Source organism: Spermophilus citellus (assembly GCF_964194105.1).
Source record: "Spermophilus citellus genome assembly, chromosome: 9".
NCBI classification, from domain to species: Eukaryota; Metazoa; Chordata; class Mammalia; order Rodentia; family Sciuridae; genus Spermophilus; species Spermophilus citellus.
The window spans coordinates 102619892-102642882 of NC_138191.1; the positions used below are offsets into that span (position 1 = coordinate 102619892).

General features: G+C 51.0%; 1 protein-coding gene across 3 annotated transcripts in view; it reads left to right on the forward strand.

Moving 5' to 3' along the window:
* The window catches only part of TRABD2B (TraB domain containing 2B), a 219395-nt gene that overhangs the window by 168260 nt on the left and 28144 nt on the right, over nucleotides 1-22991 (forward strand). For all 3 annotated transcript variants that reach the window (XM_081306179.1, XM_081306178.1, XM_081306177.1), the window contains exons 3-4: nucleotides 13042-13188; nucleotides 19061-19235. In XM_081306179.1, coding sequence (XP_081162305.1) covers nucleotides 13042-13188; nucleotides 19061-19235 — 322 coding nt within the window. The remainder of the gene's footprint in view (nucleotides 1-13041; nucleotides 13189-19060; nucleotides 19236-22991) is intronic.

Genomic DNA, 22991 nt, shown 5'->3' on the forward strand with positions numbered 1-22991 from the left:
GGACACCTTCCTGCCCTCTCTCAGACTCAATGTCCTCTCTGCACCGTGAGGAACCCCATGTAGGATCTGAGGACCTGCCTTCCTCTGAGAGTTTCTTGGTAGTGCCAGTCTCCAATGCTCCCATCTGCCAGGAAGTGTCTCCTGTGGCTTCAAACAGGCAAAAAATAGAAGTTGGAACTGCACTCTAGTTTTTTCTGTAAGACCAAGTTCCACGCAGCTGTCTCCTTTGATGCACCCTAGTAAGTGTGTCTGCTCCCCGGTCTGGCAGCACATGGGGCTCTGACTATGCCATGAGCCTTCTCTCCTTCCTGCCACTCTGGTTCTCCTTCTTTGTTCAACTGCTCCCCTGAGGGGGCCCAAGGATTTCTGAAGAGGAGGAGGAGAAAGTGAGACTCTTCCTCGAACACTGGGGAAGGAACAAGGGGCAGTGATGGGCAGTGGGAGAGCCTCAGTTCCCCGAGTTGGGACGTGGAAAACATCCAAGCCAGGAAAGATTTGGATCCATCCTGCCCCTAAGTTGCTCAGTACATCCCCCGAGGCTGGCCAGGGCAGGGCTTCCTCACCTCTCCTGGCCCTTTTAATCCTTTTCCACGCAGCAGCCAGAGGGCAGCTTTGAAGTCAAAAGCCCAGCTGGTCATTCCCTGTGTAATAACTTCAGTGGCTTCCCATTGTCCAGCAGATAAAATCTGAGCCCTGGATCTGCCACTGCCCCTGCACCAGTTCCAGCCCATGTGCTGCACTCCAGTCAGGGGGAATCATTGCCATGCCCATGAACTTGCCAGTCTCCCCTCCTTCCTGCAATTCCTTTTATCTTCTGCGTGGCAAATTTATGCTCCCACAAGGCATTCCTGGAGTTACCTCCCTTGGAAGTCCTATTTGTGGTCCCTCTTAATTCTTCTGAGCTCCAATAGCACCTTGTCCTTCCCCTTGGTCCTAGCCTTTAACAAAGAGCTGCACCATCTTGCAGCAAGTCTTCCCTGAGGACCCCCTCCCTTGCTCTGCCCCACACCTGACCTGAGTCCTTAAGGATAGAAAAGATACTGATTTGGTGCCTGTCCCCAGCAGCCAGCACAGGGCCTGAAAACTGAGGATTGACTACAGATCCAGTCTACACATGCTGAACTCTGGCCCCTCTTTGGAACATGTGCAGCAGAGCCTTCCAGAAACCACAGAACACTTAGGAAACAGAAGTGTGTATATGTATATATGTGTGGGGCGGGGGTGTGGTATGTGTGTGTCTGTTTGGTGTGTGTGTGTGTGTGGTCATCCCAAGGAGGGATGATAAATGCTTTATGAGGTTTGCAGAATGTTAATCTCCAGCAGGCAGGACAAATACTATTCTCCCCACTTTAAAGATGAGTAAGCTGAGGTCCAGGAGGAGCCAGGCCCTTCTCCCATTCCCTCAGCACATCACTGAAAAAGCCAGAGCAAGAACATCATACAGCTTATATATAGCAGGTATCAGGTTTGGAGCTGGGTCAGAGCCCTGCCCTTTCTGCTGTCCTTTGTCCCTGGAGTACTTGGTAATGGTGGCTTAGCAAACAAATGCAGAGGTATATTACCATTCGTCTCAGCAATATTTAGTGCTCACAAAGTCACCTCCTCTCACCCTCGGCCATCCGAAGGTACTCACTCCAATCAGATCTTGCCTGGCCTCTGCCCAGGACCAAGGCATAGCAGAGGACCCTCCTCCCACACCCCCTCCTCCCCTCTGCAAATTGGTAATTGCTGTGTGGTCAGACCAGAGGAATTAGGCAGGCCCTCTAGGAATTTCATACTGATTTTGCACATGAAAATGGAGACTTGCCTTTTGAAGTCTAGGCAGCTGTGTCAGCAATGCAGGAAAAATAAAAATAGCATGTTTCAAGCCAATGGAAGCAGCAGTTTAATAACAATAATGATGATGATGTCGTGGCCACTACTGACAGATGGCCTCCCATGTAGACCTCAATCTCTTCCTAGGTCTCAATCAGCTCATCTCTGGTTCCCCATCTATTTCAGCTCCCATGGGTGATTTATGCACTATCTGAAGAGCAGGTAGAGAAGGGCTGTGTGTGCTGGGTAGGTCGAGACCTATGGGGCTGAAGACCCTTCACTATGATCCCCTCCAGGCCTGACCTAAGACACATCCTTAAACACACCATGCACTTCTGCACCCCTCATCCATGAACACCCCTCTGCACCTCATTAATCTGCCTCAGTTTAGCTTGAAGCCTCTATTTTTTCAACAATGCCTAGGCTGGATCAGGACCCCCATTTACCCACCAGAGGCCTCCAAACCCTGTTTTGCTTCTATTGCTAGCTTATCGCTTAGCATTATAATTACCTGTTTCTTTTCCTCTCCTCCTTGAATGTGCTCCAAGCTTTATAACTGAGAATAGGTTGGTCTAGATGCCTTTCTGGGACTTTCCAATACATGTTGTGCCCTTTTCCCTGTGTGCAGAGTGTATTCAGTTTAAGAGGTCAGGGGTGGTTACTGGATAACAGCAGGAACAGAAGCAAGGAGAGCATGATGGGTTAGGTGGGCAGAGCCATGGCTCTGGGCAAGAAGCCCAACCATGGGGAAGTGTGGGATGTCGCTTACTTCCCTGAGCCTTGGACTCCATTCCTGGAAAATGGGGCAAATAATACCCACCTCACAGGCCGCCCTAAAAATAATTATCAAGTCTCCATGTACAAAGTGCCGAGAACCATAGGCATTTAAGCCCTAAGATGGGCAGGACTTCCAGAGCTGAGAGGCTCTCCCACATCTCATTTCTCAAAAGGACCTTGTCCCAGAGAAGGTCCCCAAGCTCATCTGGGTCTCGGGTCTCCCTTGGGCCTATCTGTGCTGAAAGTTGAAAACCTAGGGAGCCCTTCTCCCTCCAATAGTGCACTCCTTTCCTGGAGACCCCTGGCCTCCAGGACAGCCCCAGCCATCAGCCTCTCTGCCCAGCAGAATGCTACTCTCATCATGTGGGTGGCTCTGGATTTATGAGCATTTCCTGGCAAGACTTGAAGGACAGAGAGGAACACTGGAAGCTTTAAGGGTGGTCTCTGGGTGGAGCAACCAGGCATCCAGAGAAAAGGAAAGAAAGCTCCGTGAGTCAGTCCTCCCAATGCCGCCCAGGAAAGCACCGGGCCTCCCAGCCCCACCACAGGCTGGAGGAGGATGTGGCCAGCTCCGCTATGTCCCCTGGTGGAATCCACGGCGCAGAGGGTGTCTGTGCTGAAAGCTAAAGCAGTGGCTCTTTGGGTGGTAGCTGGTAGCTGGGAATGTTGGGGGGAGGGAGACAGTCTCCCAGCTTCGCCCCTGCCCCCCTGGATTCCAGCACGCCTCAGCTTGCACTCCCGTCACTTCCCATCTGACAGGGGAAGCCCTGGGGTCCTACACACCCACCCCCACCACCCGCTTCACCATAACTGCCAGGCCTTGTGCTGGAACATCGGTGCTTGCCTCTGTGGAGCCACCCCCTCCCCCCTGCCCTCCTGCCCTGGGCTGAGCCAGCATCACCTGGGCTCCCCCTTATCCAGAGTTCAGTGGAAGGCACTGGCAGACCAGTGGGCAGGAGGGAAAGAAAGTTGGGATATGTCTTGTGCCCACCCACGCCCTGCTCCCCTCCTGGGTGAGTGCGTGAGCACTGCAAGCCAGGCCTTGGCCTCATAGCAGCCTTGGTTCTGGCTGCTCTCGGGTCCCTACTCTCTCCTCTTTCCCTAAAGGTTTAGGAGCAGCAGAGCTTCCTGCTACTGCTGCTGCTGCTGCTGCTGCTGCTGCTGCTGCTACTGCTGCTGCTCTGCCTGCACCTTTGTGAATATTCCCATCCCTCGTTGCCCTCCATTCGCCCCTTGCATTTCCTAATCTTCAGACCCATCAGGCCTGTTCTGCTTCAGGGCCTTTGAACCACTGTTCCCTCTGCCCAGCTGCTCTTCTCTCAGGTCTCCACAGGCCTTTCCTCATGGAGGCCTTACCTGGTCATCTAGTGTAAAATGTCAACTCCCAACACACACACACACACACACACACACACACACACACACACGCACCTGTCCCACCCCTACTCTCTCCCCAGCCTCATTTCCTCCTTAGCAACCATCCTTCTCTAACCTACTAGTTTGGTTGTTGTGCTGATTGTCAGTTCTCTCTAATGGGATGAAGGCTCCCTAAGGGCAGGGATCTTTTTTTTTTTTTTTTTTTTTAAGAGAGAGAGAGAGAGAGAGAGAGGAGAGAGAGAATTTTTTAATATTTATTTTTTAGTTTTCGGTGTACACACACACAAAGTCTTTATTTTATTTTTTTATGTGGTGCTGAGGATCGAACCCAGCGCCCTGCTATTGCCAGGCAAGCGAGTTACTGCTTGAGCCACATCCCCAGCCCCAGGGATCTTGATGTGTTTTCTTTTCTGCTGTAGCTCTAGGACTCGAAACAGCACCTGATAGCTAAGTTCTCAATAAATATTTACTCAATGAATGTGTAAATGGGTCCTTTAAAAGTGAGTGAGCCAAGGCCCCAGGTAGGGAAATGACTTACCCAGGACTTCATAGTGAAGAGTCAGATGTGGGCTAGATGTCTGGTCCCCGTCCCACCTAGAGGCAGGCCCTGGCTCCAGGAAACTTTGTGTTTATTTGGATGCCTGCTGCTCAGTAGCCTAGTGTACAGAGATAGGAGTCTATGCCGGAAGCCTGGAAGTCTCGGGACTCGGAGCAGGAAGCCGGGAGCAGTCGGCATTGCTTTGGTGCTGTCAATGGGGCACAGAGAATAAATAAATAAATTGTAGCCACAGCCCCAGTAAATGTCCCCCAAGCCAGAGAAGGCTTCCTGTGAGGCGGAACTGCCCTCTACCCCCTACCCAGGGTGCTGACAGATTAGTCTGGCCCAGAGTTCAGGGCTGAGCTCTGCTCAGCTCTGTGCCATGAGACACACTCAGTCCTGGTGGGGAACTGCTCAGGTGAGGGTCTGGGAGGGTCTGGGAGGGTCCTGGGGTGGGTGACTCACCCAGATTTTCAGTCATTTGTTTACTTATGCACTGGTCCTACAAGTATCTCTCCAGCATCACTTTATTCCTTTGTTCGTGTCTGGCACTGTGTCCTCTCCGAGGGAATGGTCAAGACCAAGGCTGATGATGTGCCTGACCTTGGAGCACTCAAGGCAGCAAGAAACAGTACCAAGATGGGGGTACAGTAACCTGGCAAGGGTCAGGCACTTGGGATCCCAGACCAGGGCTCAGGGAAGACCTCTAATCCAAGGGGAGTGCAGGCTGGTGGGGAGAGGGAGGGTTCCAGGCAGAGGGGACCATATAGAAAGTCCTGGATCTGGGCACAGAGTAAAAACAACAGCGAGGCCACACACCAAGTGGGGCTTGGCAAGGGTGCCCTCTTTGCCCTCCTCGTGTGTCAGCTCAGACAGTACCACAGGCTCTAACACCCTGTCCCACTTCCTGTCTGACCATTCAGGATCTGGGCCTCACAGATGGGTCCCTACATGTCTGTCCCTGCCTGTCCTTCCCACCAGTGGTAGTGTGGGGAGGCTTGGCAGGTTGGACTCAGAGAGAGCAGAGGGAGCCCAGGACCTGCCAGCTGCCCCTGGCTTTGATTCCCAGTTCTAATTCTTCAGGGTGAGACCTTTAGCAAGTGGTTTCACCACCCTCAAAGGCCTCCATTTCCTGGCTTGTTGGATAGGGATAACAGTCCTTATCTAGGATTATGGTGAGAGATGGTTTCTCAATGTGGCCTGTGTAGTCTGGTGGTCACTTCTAACCTCATCCCCATCACTCGACCTGTGTACTCAGCTCCAGCCACTGTAGCCTCTGCTTCTCCTCACATTAGCCCAAAATCTTTATACCTGCTGGTCCCCCTTCTCTCACCAGTCCCTGCCCCCTTTCCTGCTTGATTTTATTTCAGTAACACCTTCTATATTAATTCTCCTAAGAAATGAAACCAGTGGGATGTGCGTATGCACATACCCCTGTGTGTGGCTGTATGTACCATCATCATGTATCACTTAAAGAACATGTTCTGAGAAGTAAGGGATTTCATCAGTGTGCCTCCAGCACAGTGTAGACCTGCACAGAGCTGGACGGCATGGCCTACAACACACCTAGGTGAATGGTAAAGCCTATTACGCCCAGGCTACGAAGCTATACATCACTATTGTAGTGAATCCTGTGGGCAATTGCAATACAATGTAAGTATTTGTTATCTGAGCATAGGAAAGGTATGGTGAAAATGGGATTTGGGATTTCATTATAATCTTTTTTTTTCCTTATACTGAGAATTGAACCCAGGGCTTCATACCTGCTAGGCATCCATTGCAATCTCATGAGGCCCTGCTCATATTTTCAGTCCACAGTTGACCAGAACATCCCATGTGGTGTATAACACTGCCTGTGTGGAGACGGAGGGATTTATTTCAAGGGTGGCTCATATGTTATGGAGAATGGCGATTCCAAAACCTACAGCATCAGCCAGGAGGTTCAGGGAAATTCAGGGAAGAGTCGGTGCTGCCGTTCAAGTCCCAAGGCAGTCTGCTGGCAGAATCCCCGCTTCTTTGAAGGAGGGCATACTTTTTCTTCTAAGACCATCAAGTGATTGGCTGAGTCCCACCTACATTATGGAGAATAATCTGCTCTCCTCAAAGTCTACGGATTTATATGTCAGTCTCATCTAAAAAATACTTGCCTGGAAACATCCAGAAAATTGTTTGAAGAAAATCTGGGACCATGACTCAGCCAAGTTGAAACATAAAAGGAACCATCACATCTGCCCCCTCGTGAACTTGGTACCCATCCAGGTCTCCTTGAACCATACCTAATCTCAAATAATAAGTTTGCACTTCTGCCCCACAGGACGTGGCTGTTTTGTATGTGTACGACCAAAAATGCACAACCCCTCCCCAGAAGAGGGTACAAAATACTGGCACAGGTTTATTCTTCTCCTTGATATCCCATAAATTAAATACTCTGACAATACTATGATGTAAAGTTAACATTACGGAAACACTGTGGTATAAATTCAATATGTATGTTCACGATAAGGGGATAAGAGGGAAGGGAAGAAAGCAAAGATACTTGAGAGAGGCATGCACACACATACACACATGATGACCTTCTGGTCAACTGTGGACTGCAAATATGAGCATGGCCTCATAAGATTGTAATGGATGCCTGACAGGTATGAAGCCCTGGGTTCAATTCTCAGTATAAGGAAAAAAACAAAAAGATTATAATGAAACCAAATTTCCCATTTTCACCATACCTTTCCTAAGCTCAGATAACAAATACTTACATTGTGTTGCAATTGCCTACAGTATTCATTACAGTAATGCTATACAGCTTTGTAGTCTGGGTGTAATAGGCTTTACCATTCACCTAGGTGTGTAGTAGGCCTTGCTGTCCAGGTATGTTCAGGTCTACACTGTGCTTACACTCATACACGTACACAAATATATTCATAACAAATTAAGGAGGGATCCTCATGACAGTTACAGTCCCCGTTTCTGGACCTGATCACCCATGGCCGTAGCTAATGTTCACAGCCACCTTCGTCTTCAACTACTTATACACTCCCTACCCCTTTTGCCCACAACAAGAACCTTGGCAGGTCATAGTTCTGTACCTCCCTTCCTGGAAGGTCTGGGCCAGGACTGGGGTATTGACTCTAATTGCAGGGCATAGTGGTGCTGACGGCCTGAAGCTCACCTGTATTACAAGACACTCTCCCTTGCTCCACATGGAGGAGAGGACTTGTGTTCCTTGGGGTTCAGGATCCACACCCCAGCCAGCTCTATCACTCTCCTCCTGGTCTATGGACCCAGAGGCATGAGATCTAGGAGGCCACCTTGACCCCCTGCTCAGGGTAGTCATTTCTGTGTCTCTAACAGGCTGTATTTTAAGATGTTACTGGTAATGCTTCTTATTCTGTTCACCAGCCCTGTGTCCAGCAGGGAAGCTCTGGGAGAGCAGGCCTTTCTGTCAACTTTGTCGCTGGCTAACTCCCAGGCACCAAAATCTGCTTGGCTCAGGAGAGCTGCTTAGTGAGTGTGGCTGAGGGGCTGGGGGCTTGTTCTGGGACCCTCCGGTGCTCCAGCATGGGGTAGCAGTGCTCTCAGCCCTCCTTAGACCCCTAGACTGAGAGCCAGGTTTTTCCTGGGGCCCAGGGTCCAAACCTCCTTCCTAACAAAGGAAGTCCTGCCACTTTCTTCTCAGATGACATTGCTGGGCCACCAAGTCAGCATAGGCCTTGGGCCCACCATTCCAGATCACCCAGGATTGTTTACAGGACGACTCTGGAAGAATAAACCTGTCCCCACCCTCCTGGCGCCTGCCGCACTCTTTCCGAGGCCGGCACTTGAAGACGTATTTAAATTCCAGGCCTACACAGCAAATGCCGTGGGCCACCTTAAGCCCAGCGAGCCCTGGCAAGGGAGGGGGCTGTGGGGATGCACAGGGGCTCTTGGAGGCCAGGGCTCTTGATGGCTGGGCCTCCGCACAACCTTCCAGGGGGAGTGAGGCAGCTCTGGCCCAGTGTTTGTTATTCCATGTCAAAACCTTATCATAAACATTATCCTCAAGTGGGCCACCGAGGCTCTGGGTGAAGAAGGTTTGTTATTCTAAGGTGGCCAAGAGCAGAAAGCATGGAAGCCTGCGAATCTGAGCAGCGCCAGGCTGAGGAATTCAGGGTGACTGGGAAGCGGGCAGAAGTTAGGCCGGCACTTCATCCTAAAGCCTGTACCTGTATCACCCTTACCATGATTGCCAGGGGCCTGTCTGCTCTCAAAAAGAGCTCCATGTGGTCAGAGACCAAGCCCACTTTGTCCCCCAAACTCAGATTCCAAATGGAAGGAGCTGAAAGCCAATGTTTGTTGAAGGAATGAATGGGTGCAGCTTCTCTCTGTTAGAAGCACCAAGAGTGCTCATGGAGGAAGACATAGTGCTTTGAAGTCCTGGTTGTGGGAGCCTGGTGTGGAAACAGAGAAGTGTAATTTGAAACCCCAGTTTTCCTCTACCAACTGTGTGGCCTTGGACCTGTCACTCCCATCTGCTTCTTTCATTTCCCATCTGTCAACAGGGACACCATTCCTGATGGCTTCCTGCACCACCACCCGCCACCCCAAATCAGCAGAGAGAGGCCCCAGTGGGCAGTGGTTAACTAAGAGGACAGGTTCCAGGCTGACCTGAACACCCGCCTCACCTCTCTCCAAATCTGTCTCCTTGGCAAAGTGCTTAATATCTCTTTGCTGCAGTTCTTTTTATTTTTATTTTTAAATTCTTACCTCTGAGTTCCTATAAAGATTAAATAATTAGTTAGCTTAGGAAGTTCCTGACTTGTAGTAAGTGCCCAATAAACCTAGGGAATCCTAGTAATGAATGGATGAAGATTTCTTCATAAATCATAAAGGCAGATTGGGAGGAGCAATGCTCCAGGAGCAGCATTCTTCTAGTGTCCCCTCAGTGTTTGCCATGGGTGACCTGGAGATTCAGAGTCAACAGACAGGCAGGAAAAGGGATAATTCAGTGGGACATGTGCCACTGCAAGAGTCTGTGGACAGGAATCTGTGAGAGGCACCAAATCCCACCAAGGTGGCAGAGTTGGGGATGACAAAGCTCCCCCACCCTCCAACTATGATACCATAGGGACACATCTTAAATGGCCCGGCCTTGGCCTTTCCATTTCTAACCCAGCAATGACAAATATTCCTGGTTATTTCATAAGGATTCAGAAAGAAATGAGTATTGCTGGACAGAAACTGTGGGCGTCTGGAACTCCTGCCTCAGCCACATGGTCCAGGGCACTACAAAGAGTCCTGGGTTAGGAGTCAGAGTGCACAGGGTTGAGCCCACTGGGCCCCAGCTCACTTGTGACCTTGAGCAAGCCCCATCCTACCTCTTCAAGGACGCTGTCTCCTCTCCCCTTTCAAATAATGAGGGCATAGGATGAGATCAGTGATTCTCAAATTTGACTCCCAGGTACCTGGGGGAATCTCTGCTTCGTGGGGGCATTGAGCTGGCAGGACTTCAGGCTCTGCTCTGCCTCTCTTACATCAGCCAGCAAAGTTTCCATTTTTATCTACTCTACATTTGGAGTTCCAAGGAAGTTTCCTTTAGAAAACAACAAAAAAAGGATTCCATGGCTAAAAAAGGTTTGAAAACCCTCTGGACCAGATGACCTCTTGGGACCCTCCCAGCTCCAAGCTGGGAAGACTTGAGTTGAACTATTTTCTTCTAAGTTTTATTTAACAAACACATATTCAGCACTTACGCCATGCCAGGGCTGTTCTTAACACCCTGCAGATTGTAATACACTTAATCCACTAGAACACCTCCCAGCTGCATGAGGGCCACATACATGATTACAGAAGGGACTCCGTGAGGCAAGCAGGGGCCAAGGGAGCCATTTCCCCTCCAGCCGGGTCTTCTGGCACCTAGGCCGATGACCTCACCGCAGGTCAGGTGGCGCCTTGGCTGGGCTGTTCTGAGCAGCAGCGGGCAGGTGTGTGCAGCCGCTGGGTGTGGTCACAGGAAGTCTGTGTGTCCCAGGCCCTCAGAGGAGGGGAGCAGATCAACCCGACACGGACACTTTCATCCAAGGCATGTGACCGGTGGGAGGAAGTGCCTGTTGCCTTAGCAATGTCCACAGTAACAAGGCCACTGCCTCCTGTAATCTATCCCCAGCCACCATGCTGCCATCGACACCCTGTACCAGATGGCTGCAGATCAGATTTCAGTGGTGGCGGCCCGAGCCTAGGGACCTGAAGAGGGCCTGGAAGTAGGGGAGTCTGACCTCATCTCCAGCCAGCTCATTAGGGGGAGCAGCCTGGGCTGCTGCCTCTCACACCGTTCAGCTCTCCTGCCCAGCCATTAGCAAAACTGGGAGGGGACCGGCAAAGGTGATCTCATGAGCACAGGCCTGGCCCTGCTGCCTGTGTCAGCACTTTGGCCAGGCCACAGGTACCTATTTCAGGAGCTTTTCTTGCTCAGATTAGGTGTCTTGGTGAGAACTTGCAGCGTGTGGTAGAGTGCTAGAGGCCTCCAGGTTGTTCTTAAGGCCTTAGCTGGCATCCTTGCACTACCACAATAAGTGTCAAGATACTAAAGAAAAAAGGGGTGACATCCTTCCTTTACCAGGCACAGTGCTGAGCATTGAGATTCAAAGATGAATGAGATGCAATCGCTATCTTCAAGAAGTTTGTGGCCTACTGAGAGGATCTGGCAGTTATACATAACAGCAATCTGATGTCCACACCAAGGGGGGAAGGAAGCATGGCATATCAAACATCATCACCACAGTTATGCTTGGAAACAATGGCATTCCCTGCTCATGTGGCTGGGTCAGTTGAGGGTGTGCTCTGCTGATCTTGCTGGGCTCTCCTGTCTGGGATTTGGCTAATCTAGGGTGGCCTGGCTGGACCACTCTGTCCTATGTGTCTCTCATCCCTCATCGTACTGGCCTGGGCTGCTCTCAGGGTGATGGCAGAGGGACAGGAGCAGTAGCAGCAGCAGAAGCACTCTAGTGCTTTGCTTTGGTACCTTCATTTGTAGCGGTTACTGGCGTGCATTGGCCGAAGGAGTCCAGAGTCAGAAAGGGAGGGGGCTACAAAGTTCCATGGGGAAGGGCATGGACATAGGGAGGGGTCAAGATCTGGGGCCATTAATCCTTCAGTTTACCACTCACAGAGACCATGGGAGCCAAAGGTCCAGATTACTACCTTGGAAACTACTGAAGAGCTAGCCCTTGAACCCGAGGGCAGGAAAGCTTTGAGCAAAAAAAGAGAAGGAAGGAGGCCATCAGAATTTAGCTTTTAACAAAAATAAAATTAAAATTAAAAAGAAAGAAAGAAAGAAAGAAAGAAAGAAAACAAACAAAACAAATAAGAAAAACCATGGGATGGACTGGGAGGGGAGGGAAGTGCTAGAAGAGGCTATTACAATAGACCCAGTGAGCGATGCTGGGGTCTGAATGGGTGTGGGCCAAGAGCCGGGGTCTTGTCATCTAAAGCATTGTGCAGAACAGAATGAGCTGGCCCTGGGGACGGAACACACAGCCTGAGGCTTGGAGAGCAGTGGGGACAGGAGATCTGAGATCACCTCTTGATATTTGCTTGGGGATTGCAATGAGTTTTTCTCTTCATCTTTCCTAAATAACCCAATAATAATCAGGCTTCTCTCACCCATTGATCAAAGGAGTGTGGGATACGTAGTCCAGTGATGCTGGCTCCAGCTCCAGCCATGTGAGGAAGAGCCCTCCCCTCCCTGGGTCTTAGTGTCCCTGCCTAAAATGATGGCACCAAACTAGACAATCTATCAAGGACCTTTGTACCCCAGTATTCATGTTCCATGAAAGCCCTGATCCACAGATGCCACAGGCAGTGGGACTACTCAGGAAATGCCCAGGGACACTGTCCAAAACACAAAGATTCTGATTCCAGGGGGCCTGGCCTGGGTATCTGATTTTTGCATATCATTCCAAGAGACACTGATAACTGGCAGGTCTGGTTGGTATAACTGTGGCCCCAGCAACAGGCATGTTGGCCCAGAGGATAGCAGCTCTTGTGAACAGGCCTGCTGTTTTGAGTGTGGACCAGATTTTGAGGACCGAGTTCCTGGGGCCTCCCCTGGATGAGGGATGCTTCCAGAGAAGGTGGTCATCCTGTTGGGCTTTGACATCTTAACACACATTTTTGTTTTGCTTTGTTTGGATGTGCTCTTAATTACAAAATATGCTAGAACACTTCTAAGGACAGGAACACAAAAGGAATTCAGAGATAAACTCACCTAAAATTCCAAACCCAGGCAAGCACAGTCTTCATCTTGCCCTGTCATTAAATAAGATATTGCAACCCAGAGCAGGAGGGGATGGGTGTGAGCAGAGAGCTAGAGATGAGCAGGCTGACCATGCTCAGAGCAGCGGGCGGGAAGCAGGAGGTATGGAAATATCTCCCGAGAGCCCTGGTGCTAGGTGCACACACCTGTTTCAGGCACGTTGCCCTGAAATCCAGAGAGAGGAGGACCATACTAGAGGCTGCCAGTCCTCAGCTCAGCCCTGATGCCCCTCTCTTTCCTCGGCCAGGTGCTGTTTGCCCTGAACCAGACCCTGCTACAGCACGAGAGCGTGCGGGCTGGGAGCCTGCAGGTGCCCTACACCACAGAGGACCTCATCAAACACTACAACTGCGGGGACCTCAATGCCGTCATCTTCAACCACGACACGTCCCAGGTGAGGCTGCTTCCTCTGTCCTAGCTACAGGGTCCCTATGTCTTCAGCTCAAAAGACCTCGAGTCAGGCCCATAGAAACCCATCTGGCATTTATTAGACACCCATTGTGTACCAGGCATAGGCCATCTCCTCTCCAACCTTGATATGCGGGGGCTGTCATCCCCTTGACAGATGGGGAAACTGAGGCTCAGAAAACGGAAAAGCCCTGCTCAAGGTCACACAGCCTATAGTTGTTGAATTATCAATTTATCAAGAGCAGTGATTTGTGCCAGGTCTGTGTGGCTGTGGGGCCTAGGACCTTGAAGCTTATCCTATAACACCATGGAGTCCTCAGAGAGATTCAGTTCAACATCTGGGGAGACCAAGGCCCAGGGAAGAGAAAGCCCATGGTTAACAATGAACTTGAACTCCACTCCAGCCCAGGACATTCTGCCTCCGTTTAAGTTCTAGAGGAAAGATTACCATTAGGCCATAGTGAATAGGGTTCCGAGAGGGCTGAGCATGGGTTTGTCCCTGCCCAGATTCCACCATCTTCCTCATTGCTCTCAGGGTCAATTCCTAGACACTTTTCCCAGCATTCAAAGCCCTCCAGAATCTGTCCTCTGCTAGTCTTGTCAACTCAGCTCCCCACCCAATCACCTTGCTTGTTCTGGAGGCCTATAGCTCTTCTCCTAAGGGAGCCTGTCCTTTTGTACCTCTGTGCCTTTGGTCAGGGGCCCTCCACCCCTCTGAATTCCTCCACCTTGGCCATGGTCAACTGTCACCTCCTCTGAGAAACCTTTTCTGATTCCCTGGATGAAGTAAGATATTCCCCCAGGTGCCTCTGTGGTCCCCCTGTGCTTCCTCTGTCATGGGACTCAGATATCCATTCATCCAAGATGCAGTAGAATTAGGCAGAAGAGGCCACTTCCCTGCTCAGGACACCCACCATCTGGGCCTTCCATTTTCCTCAGAGTCTCCGCAATGGCCTGTGCACCACACACTCAGCCCTGCTCCCAGTCCCTCCCACTCTGGCTGTCTCCTTTACACACACTCCAGCCTTGCAAGCCCCTTGCTGTCCCATGAACCCACCTCAGTCCCTCTGCCTGGAGTGCTCTTCCCAGACATCCCCGTGGCCCGCTCCTCTCCACCTTCAATACTTACGGAGTCGTCATCAGCTTAGTGAGGATGGAACCATCCACCAAGTGCAACCTTATCCCCCACTCCCACGCTTTTACATCCTTTATTATGCTCCACTTTTTCCCTGGCCTCGAAGATCCTCCAATGCAATATATGCTTGATGTGCTCATTAGTGACTATTATGTGGTCCTTTCCCTGAGAACACAAGCTCTATGAGGGCAGAAGTTGGGTCTGTTTTATATTTTATATATCCCAACTGGCTAGAGCAGTTCCTGGCCCACAGCAGGACTCAGTAACTATTTGCTGAATGAATGAATGAATGAAATCCTTTGTAAATGCCAGGTACTATGCATGCAAAGGAACATGGTGGGGAGCCAGAGAAAATAGCCTCTATAGAGCTTACCCCCTTGCTGGGGAGATTCAAGAAGCCATTGTTCTGTGGGGAGCAGTGTGGCTGGAGTCCATCACAGAAACAGCTAATCTAGTCAGGGCTGGGAAAAGCAGGAGAGATTCTTGCAAGGTGAGAAGCCACCGAACCTGAGTTGGCCACAGAGAGAAGAAGGAATGTTCCAGCAGAAAAAGTTCATGTGAACCAACCAGAGACAGAGAGTAGAAGGTGGAGTTAGAGTTCAGGCCAGAGACGTGCCAGGGCCAAGCTGTGGTGTTCTGTCTGTGCCTGCTGGGTACCCTCCAGACACAGGCTCCCTGAGGGCACAGATAATGCTGTTCATCTCTTAGTTCCTGCTGCCAAGAGGACCCCTCAGAGCCTGGCACAGAGTATGTGCCAGAAAGCAACCATCATACAAGCAAATGTAGGCATATTATGTGCTTGGAGCAGCTTAAAAGGTAAAAAAGAAGGAACCACAGACCCTGCTGTAGGATGCTTGAGATTCTGAGGGCTCTGACTAGGTGGAAGAGAAGTGAAGGAGAGAACCCGGACACCACAAGGCTGGTAGAAATCTCATTAGTTCAGCATTATGGCAAGGCCTTGACCTGAATCACCCTCTGGGAGAGAGGTGGGGGGAGCTCTGGGCAGAGAGGCTGGCCTGGCTGTGATGTGGCCAACCTGCAAAAGGGTATGAAGGACAAGGTCCTGGCCAGGCTATGGCTGACCAAACTGAAAGAGGAAGGTGCAGGATGACCTCAGGGGATGGTGAGCTCACATTTTCTTTGGTCTGTGTTCAGAAGCACTGATTTGTCTCTGGTAGTATAGAACTGCCTCAGGGGTCCTCCAGCAGTGCCCATACTGAAGTGGGACAGAGAGTGAGTGGACTGGTCCACCGATAGTACCATAGCCACCCAGGATGCACACCAGAATGCTCAGGCAGAACCTACCCTTGAGGAGGACTAGGCAACTCTGCCCCAGAAACAGAAAGTCTTGTGTCAGGGTAGCAAGGCTGAACCCAGGGCTTACGTGATCTGGCTGTGGTGGAGATGCATCTGCAGTCTGTGGAGGCTGAGGATATACAGGATGTAGGGCTAATCACTCTGCCTGCAGCCACAGAAGGCTTCATGGAGAGGGTGAATGGAAATGAGGCTTGAGAGTGGAGTTCACAGGGGAGAATCGAGGGGGGGGGGGCTGGCAGGCAGAGCAGGCTGATTGGTGGGGCATGGGGATGTGGGCCCACCTGAAGGCATGATTTTACAGAGCAGAGGGCAGATCATGCAGGGGCAAAAACTCCTGCTAATGGTGAGAGCCTGGAGAGTCTGAGCCCAAGGGTGATGTGATCAGAAAGATGCCTCAGGCTGTAGTGCCCGGGAGGATAAGCGGCCTCTGGAGGCCAGGCCAAGACAGGGCCCAAGTAGACAGTGCTAAGGAAAGGGACTGGATGCACCTCCCACTTGGTTCCTGCTTCCCTACTGCACTGTCCTCGCCTTCAGAATTGACCATGCCTCGGCTTCTGCAGCCCCCAAGTCACTGGCACTGTCACTGCCCCAGCACGGACTGGGCCATCCCGAGGTCCTCCCCCAGGAAGACTTGCCTGTGCCCCCAGCCTACCTGAGGTGTAGGGCAGTTACATATGTGTCTTATCCAAATGCAGACCCCTTTGAGAATGAATTACAGTTCAGTGTCAAAATGATTGACAGGTGTGGAACATCTCCAACCACAAACCTGCACTGTCCTGGCCAAACCAAGACATGTGGCCCCACCATCTGCTGCTTCCTGTGAGCTCCTTTCGGGCCTCTTCAAGCATACATCACACAGCACTCTTGTGGGCATGTGCGACTCCACTACTAGGCTGTGAGCCCCAACTAGGGCAGCAGACCCAGTCTAAGGGTGCTCTAGAGCCCCTTCCCTGACACAGGGCTGGACCTGTGGAGGGTCGCAGAAGGTCCTGCCAGATGGAAGGATAAAGGGAAAGGGTTTGTTGAAATCAATGTCATCAGCAGACCTGAGCACTTGACCATCAGATCTGACCAGCCTGAGCCATCTCTCACAGCCCCACCAGCCCTGCCCGCCCCCTATCCCAGACTAAGCTCTGGACCCTGGGGACTTTACATGTCCTCTTTGAAATGCTATCATGCATCCTGCACTTAAACTTGTCATGGGAGATTTAAGGCCCCTGACTAGTCTAATGACATCATTAATTTGCTCCCATTTCAGCCCTGGCCCAGACCCAGGCCCCATCCTTGGCACAGAGTCAAGGCCCATCAGCATGAAAATGCAGAGAATGTCAGCCAGCAGCTGGACAGCCTGGGGAACCTGAATGTCCCCCTGATGTCTTCATGGCTTTGAAATTTAATTTTTTTGCTCTTGATCTTGTTAATTTTTTTTAAACTCCCTAAGGAATAAGTGGAATTGCATTTTGTACCAGTATACAGTTATGGTCAGGAACCTAGGAGGAGGGGTCACATGATCACGGGTCCCAGAGACCCTTGGAAGAGGGAAGGGAAGTACAGTGCTGCCTTCATGGATCTCATGGTTCTGATGACCCTCGACTTGTCCTCTCCATCTCTACGTGCAGCCCAAGGCCTCCCTTCACAGGCTGCCTGTGTCCTCACACAAGAGGTGATGAAGCCAGCACCAGCCCCCAAGCTAGGTGTGTAATAGATGACGTTCGTGGAGACTTCCTTTGTGCCATGCACTGTGTTAAGCACTTTCCAAAACATGTAATCCCTACAATAATGTATCCCCTGCTCCCCACCTTATTTCTAGTTTGGAAACTGATTCTCCCAGAGGCCAAGATACCTTCCAGTTAGAGTAAGGCCACCCAGCTAGTAAGCTGCAAAAGAGGGACTCCAACCCAAGGTGTCCACTCACCCACTCACACTGATTGAGCAAATGTTTATGTGTTGGTACAATGTGATCTCACATTCTGCAAGCAGGGAGAGAAGTGGAAGTTGGGGAAATGAAAGACCAGGTGAAAGGGATTCTGCAAGCAAAAGTCTGGAGATGGCAGTGACACTGATGGGTTGTGAGGAAGGAGAGGCTGTGCTGTGACTCACTGCCTCCATTTCTTCCTTGGCCCCCTGCATACATTCAAGGAGATGGTGCTGGCTGGCTAGGCCTGCAATCCACACTGGAAAGATGAAACCCTGGGCATCAAAGAACACAGGAGAAGCAACTAAAGTCAGGAAGGGTCAACATCAACGTATGTTCAAGTTTTAGGACCTCTCAGAGGGCACTTTGTCCGGGTACCAAGAACCCAGAATGACAAAGATTCTGTTTTTGAACTCAGACAGCTCTCTGCATAGTTTAAGAGCACATTGGCAGTGTGGTTGCCAGTCCCCGTGACTGGCTGTGGAGGGCAGGATGATGAAGGGCCCAGGGCTGAGAAACCTTGGCAATTCCAAGACAGGTTGTGGAACAAGTGTCGAATGGGAGAAGCTGTGGTCCTGGGGTTGAAATTTTCAAGAAGGGACCAAAAGTGTAAGAGGGACGGGGGGCAATGCTGCAGTTGTGGCTCAGTGGTAGAGCACTTGCCTAGTGTGTATGAGACACTGAGTTTAATCCTCAGCACCACATAAAAATAAGGGAGAGAGAGAGAGAGAGAGAGAGAGAGAGAGAGACCGACCAAAGAGTTTGTGTTATGTCCTGAGAAGTTGGGGAGCCAGGGGTGGGTAGATGGTGGCTTAGACATTGGAAGAACTGAAGGTGATGCTACCCCCTCTCTTCTCTGTAGAGTGGGGTGAGCCAAATGCAGTTCAAGGCAGCATCCCATTTAATCCCCATGAAAACATCAGTCCTGTCCTATAAATGAGAAAAACTGGGGATCAAAAATGTTAAGTAACTTGCCCAGCACCATACAGTGTCAGACAGGGTTGAGAAAGCTCATGTCAACCTAATTCCATACCTTGTGGTCTTCCTGCCACACCAGGCAGATGGATTGACCCCCACACCCTCTTGCTGAACAGAATTCATTGCATGTGGCAGTGCTCAGCATTAAAGGGAGAGATGAGTATGGTCCCAGCATACTCATATGTCGAGGAGCTGAGGTTCACCAGGGCAGATCAGGAGGCAGGATGGCACACGTACCATTGCAGTAGCCAGGATTCTCAGGATAGCTCTGTCACTTCACCAGCTGAGTGACTTTGCACATAACTCAGGATATTCTCTGCTCTTGTTTGCTTCATCTGTAAACAATACTTATTTCAGAGGGTATTGGAATTGATGACAGGCATGCATGAAGCATGTAGCCCACTGTCCAGCCTCGTAAAGGTAAGTTGCCCAGCCCTGCCTGTGCCACGTGTGTATCTGATATGCACCTTGCTCTGTCAAGAATGGAAGGCAGCCTCTGTCTTGCTTTTGCAGCTACCCAATTTTATCAACACTACCCTCCCACCGCATGAGCAAGTGACAGCCCAGGAGATTGACAGCTACTTCCGCCAGGAGCTCATCTACAAGAGGAATGAACGCATGGGGAAGAGGGTCATGGCGCTTCTGCAAGAGAATGAAGACAAGATCTGCTTCTTTGCCTTCGGAGCAGGTTTGGAACCCTGACCTCTACTTCAAGAAGGGAAAAGTCAAGGCCCAGAGTGGGGCAGGAAAGCAACAGAGCTGGGACCTAAACTGTCCCTCTGCTATGGACAAGGGTCCTTCCATAACAGTCCTTGTGGGCTAGGGAAGTGACCCTGCCAAGTCAAGGTTAATTTCCCAGGCTCTTTCCTGCCCCAGGGGCCATACTGAGAGCTTCCACTGTCCATCCCAATCTCAGGCCCACCCAACAGAGCCAGAGCCGAGCCTGTGAGGGCCATGTGGCCCCAGGGGAGGTGCTGGGCTCTGGCAATCGACAATCCTGGCTCTAGGTCCCACTCTACCTGAGTCACCTTAGCTATTACCTTCTCAAAGTCTCAATTCCCTCTTCCATAAATAGGAGTGATAACCATAAATATTTGATGAATTTCAATGTCTGCCTTTAGAGTGGTTGTAAGAATTAGTGACAGCATTTAAATAACCTGTCACATAATAAGAACTCAAAATGGCAGCCAAAATGACCACCATCACTATAACACATATAATCACAATATGGATCCATGAACTTGATGCTCTCTATTGGGGGATCAGCCTCTTCATGCAGAAGTTCATGCAGATGTTCAGGTGCAGGGCTTGCTGAGTGTCCCTCTTCTCCTTCACTTTTCTTTCTTTTTCCTGTGGATGTCTTTGCTGGTGACAGCAATGTTTATCTTGGGACCAGGATATGATATGTCTTCAGTAACTTTGCTCAATAGCTTATAGCAACATTTTTTTCTTGCTAGAATTACCTGCAATTTGGGTTGACAGAATTCACTTCCTGTTTCTTGAGAATTAAAGGCGATGTTTACAAGCATATTCACCATGCCTGCTGCCAGGCTCATCATTGCTGCCCCCTACCCTCCCTTTCCCTGGCCCATCCTCAGACACACTGCCCTCCAGGTCCAGCACTCAGTCTAACCCACAGAGGAACCTATGGATGCCCTGACTTTGTGATAGGGTATGTCCAGTGTTTGAAGTCTGCCCCTCCACCACCCGTTCAACCCCAAATACTTCAAGGGCAAGAACCAAGGGTACATCTGTCTGGGCTGCTCTTTCCTCCTCTGCATCCCCTAGCACAGTTCAAGGACAAAGAAGGGGCTCGGGCACTGGCACAGGCCCTCAGAGACAGTCCCATAGCAGCTAGACAAAAAGAGATCTGGGCTCATGTTGGAGCCCTTCCATGGCCCACTATGGCCTTCAGCAAGACTAGTCCCTTCTCCCAGCCTTAGTTTATTCATCTGAACAGGAAGATCCAGGACTGGCCTGGGCCATCTAGGATTCTGGGAGCTGTTCAGACACAGGTGTCAGGGAAAGTAGGGGTCCCACAGAGGATCTGGAGGAGCCTGCAGTAGCAGAACATTGACTGATCTCATGGAGAGGGCAGGGCCATTCTCCTGCTGCAGGACACCTGTCAAAGGCCTAGTTTGAGTCAGGACAACTTGGAAGACCCATGCAAAGAAGTAGTCCTCAAGCACCCTCTCCCCCTCCTGCACCACCCAGAGGCCCACCCAACCCCCACCACCCTGTGGTCCTCTGGGAAGTGCATCCTGCACTGGAACAGCCTCAGAGACTCCAATGGGCAACCAGTGTGTGTCATTCACCTCCCGCCTCCCCCTTAGCCCCGGGAGGAGCCCCAGAGAACAAGTCTGAGACAGGCCAGTGACAGCCAGCTGCCCCACTTGAATACATGGTTCCCACCTGCCTGACCCAGGACCAGAGTCACCCAGCACCTGGGTGCTCTGAAGCTCTCTTCTGTAGCAGAGGAAACTGTGTCTAAAGAGGAATAGCACAGCAGTGTGGGCAGCCCTAGATGCTGACCTCTCCTGAAACTCCAGATCCATGGAGGCACAATGTCCACTCAATACCAGGCCAGCACACAAGTGTTGTGCCCAGCTCCACTCTCCCATCTCCAGAAATCTGTCAGGCACTGGTTAGATCTGCAGACAGACCACCAGAAAGACCCCAAACTCATCCACTCTGTCCCCCTACTGCTAGCCCAGTCCAAGCCTTCTCAGCTTCTCCCACTTCCTTGCCTTCTCCTGCCTCTAGACTGTTCCCCACATTATAACCGGTGGATGGGGCTGCGTCTGTCTCTCACCCTCACCTTGGGCTCTGGAAGGGTAGGCACCACTTAATCGTCTCTGTGTCTTTGATGGTGAATGAAAGAATGAACATTGACCAGAGCTCCCATCCTGGTCTCCCCTGGTCTGGTGAGCTTCTTAGGCTAAGCCAGCAGTAAAGTGGGGTAAAGCAGCCCCACCTGCTCTCCTGGACCCTCCTTGTAAAAAAAAAATGTCTGGAGCCACACACAGCCTGCTGGTGGCCGCCACTTTCTTACTCAGCTATGCCTAGAACAAATGGCCAACTCTGCACAGCAAATCTCTCAACCCAGGAATTCTGCAGCCTTCCAGCCTCAACTAGCCATGGGAAAACTGAAGGCCACAAGGGCAGGGGCATGAGCTGGGGACAGAGCCAGTCAGGACACCAGTCAGGAAGCTGTGATCCAGAACTCTGAACAGTGAGCAGGGCAGCCAGCCAACAGAGTGGGCCTGTAGCAGACAGAGTACTGGCCCAGAATGTGTTCACATAAAACTGGTGACAAGAGCCCACTCTGCTCTTTAGGTTCCCGTGGGCACGTCACTCCCAAGTCCCACACCAGAGGACAGGCTGAAGGATTTATGCCCAGGACCCCAGTGGCACACTCCCTCAGTACAGCGCCTGTCTGGAGCCTCTGTGGGCCCATTGTGGGGCATCCCAGACTGAGAAGGGGGACCTTGAGGCTCAGCTGGCCTCCTGTTGCCAATCCTTTCTGGATCCTCAAGGAAAGCAGAAGAACCCCAAGGCTGCGGGAATGAGGAGGGCCCACACCACCAGAGAGACACTTAGCCACCCCAGGCATATTGTCTGCTCACTCCAGAGACTCTCTGAGCCAGACTCCATGGGTGTTTCCAGAGAATATCTTAGGAAATAGCCTCACCATGTGTGGGACCAGGCCCTGCCAAGGTCCTGCCCTTCTAGGCTGAGGTCCTGCCATAACATGGTAGGTCACCTTTGGAATCCAGCCCAGGAAAAGAAGGTGAGAGATTGAGCCTCTAACTGCCTGGACCCTCCAGCACTTATGAAGAGCCTTCCCCACCCAGCTCCATAACCCTGCCCTGTAAGCCCAGCAGGATGGGCAGGGATGCTTACTCCTGCAGGCAGTCTGGTCCTCCTCTGTGCTGCTCTCCAGAGGCTTCAAAGGCTGAGATCTTGTCAGGAGGCCTGGATGGGAAGCCTGGCTCTACCACTGTCAGCTAGGAGACCCTAGGAAAGCCATTCCACCTCCAAGAGCCTCAATCTCTCGTCTATAAAATGGGGATAATACACTTGCCTCATTAGATTAGCTAGATACATTCATTCTGTTCTGGTAGAGGAATTATTTTAATAAAAACACCTCGTAAGTGCCAGCCACCATGCCAGGTTCTTCCATGAGATGGGTTTAATTACAGTTTCCTCATTTTGCACATGAAAACTAAAGTGCAGATGAGTGGCTTTCTCCAGGCCCACAGATAAATCTTCAACTTGTGCCCTGGCCTTCAGATCCCAGTCTTAGCTCTTTCCTGCACATCATACCCCTGCTGGATGTGTTCAGAACTGTTGGTAGTAGCCTGCAAAAGGGTGTTTGTTTAGCTGACACATCTCACAGATGTAGGTGTGTGCTGGTGTCTGAGATGTTTCAGCAATGTGGCAC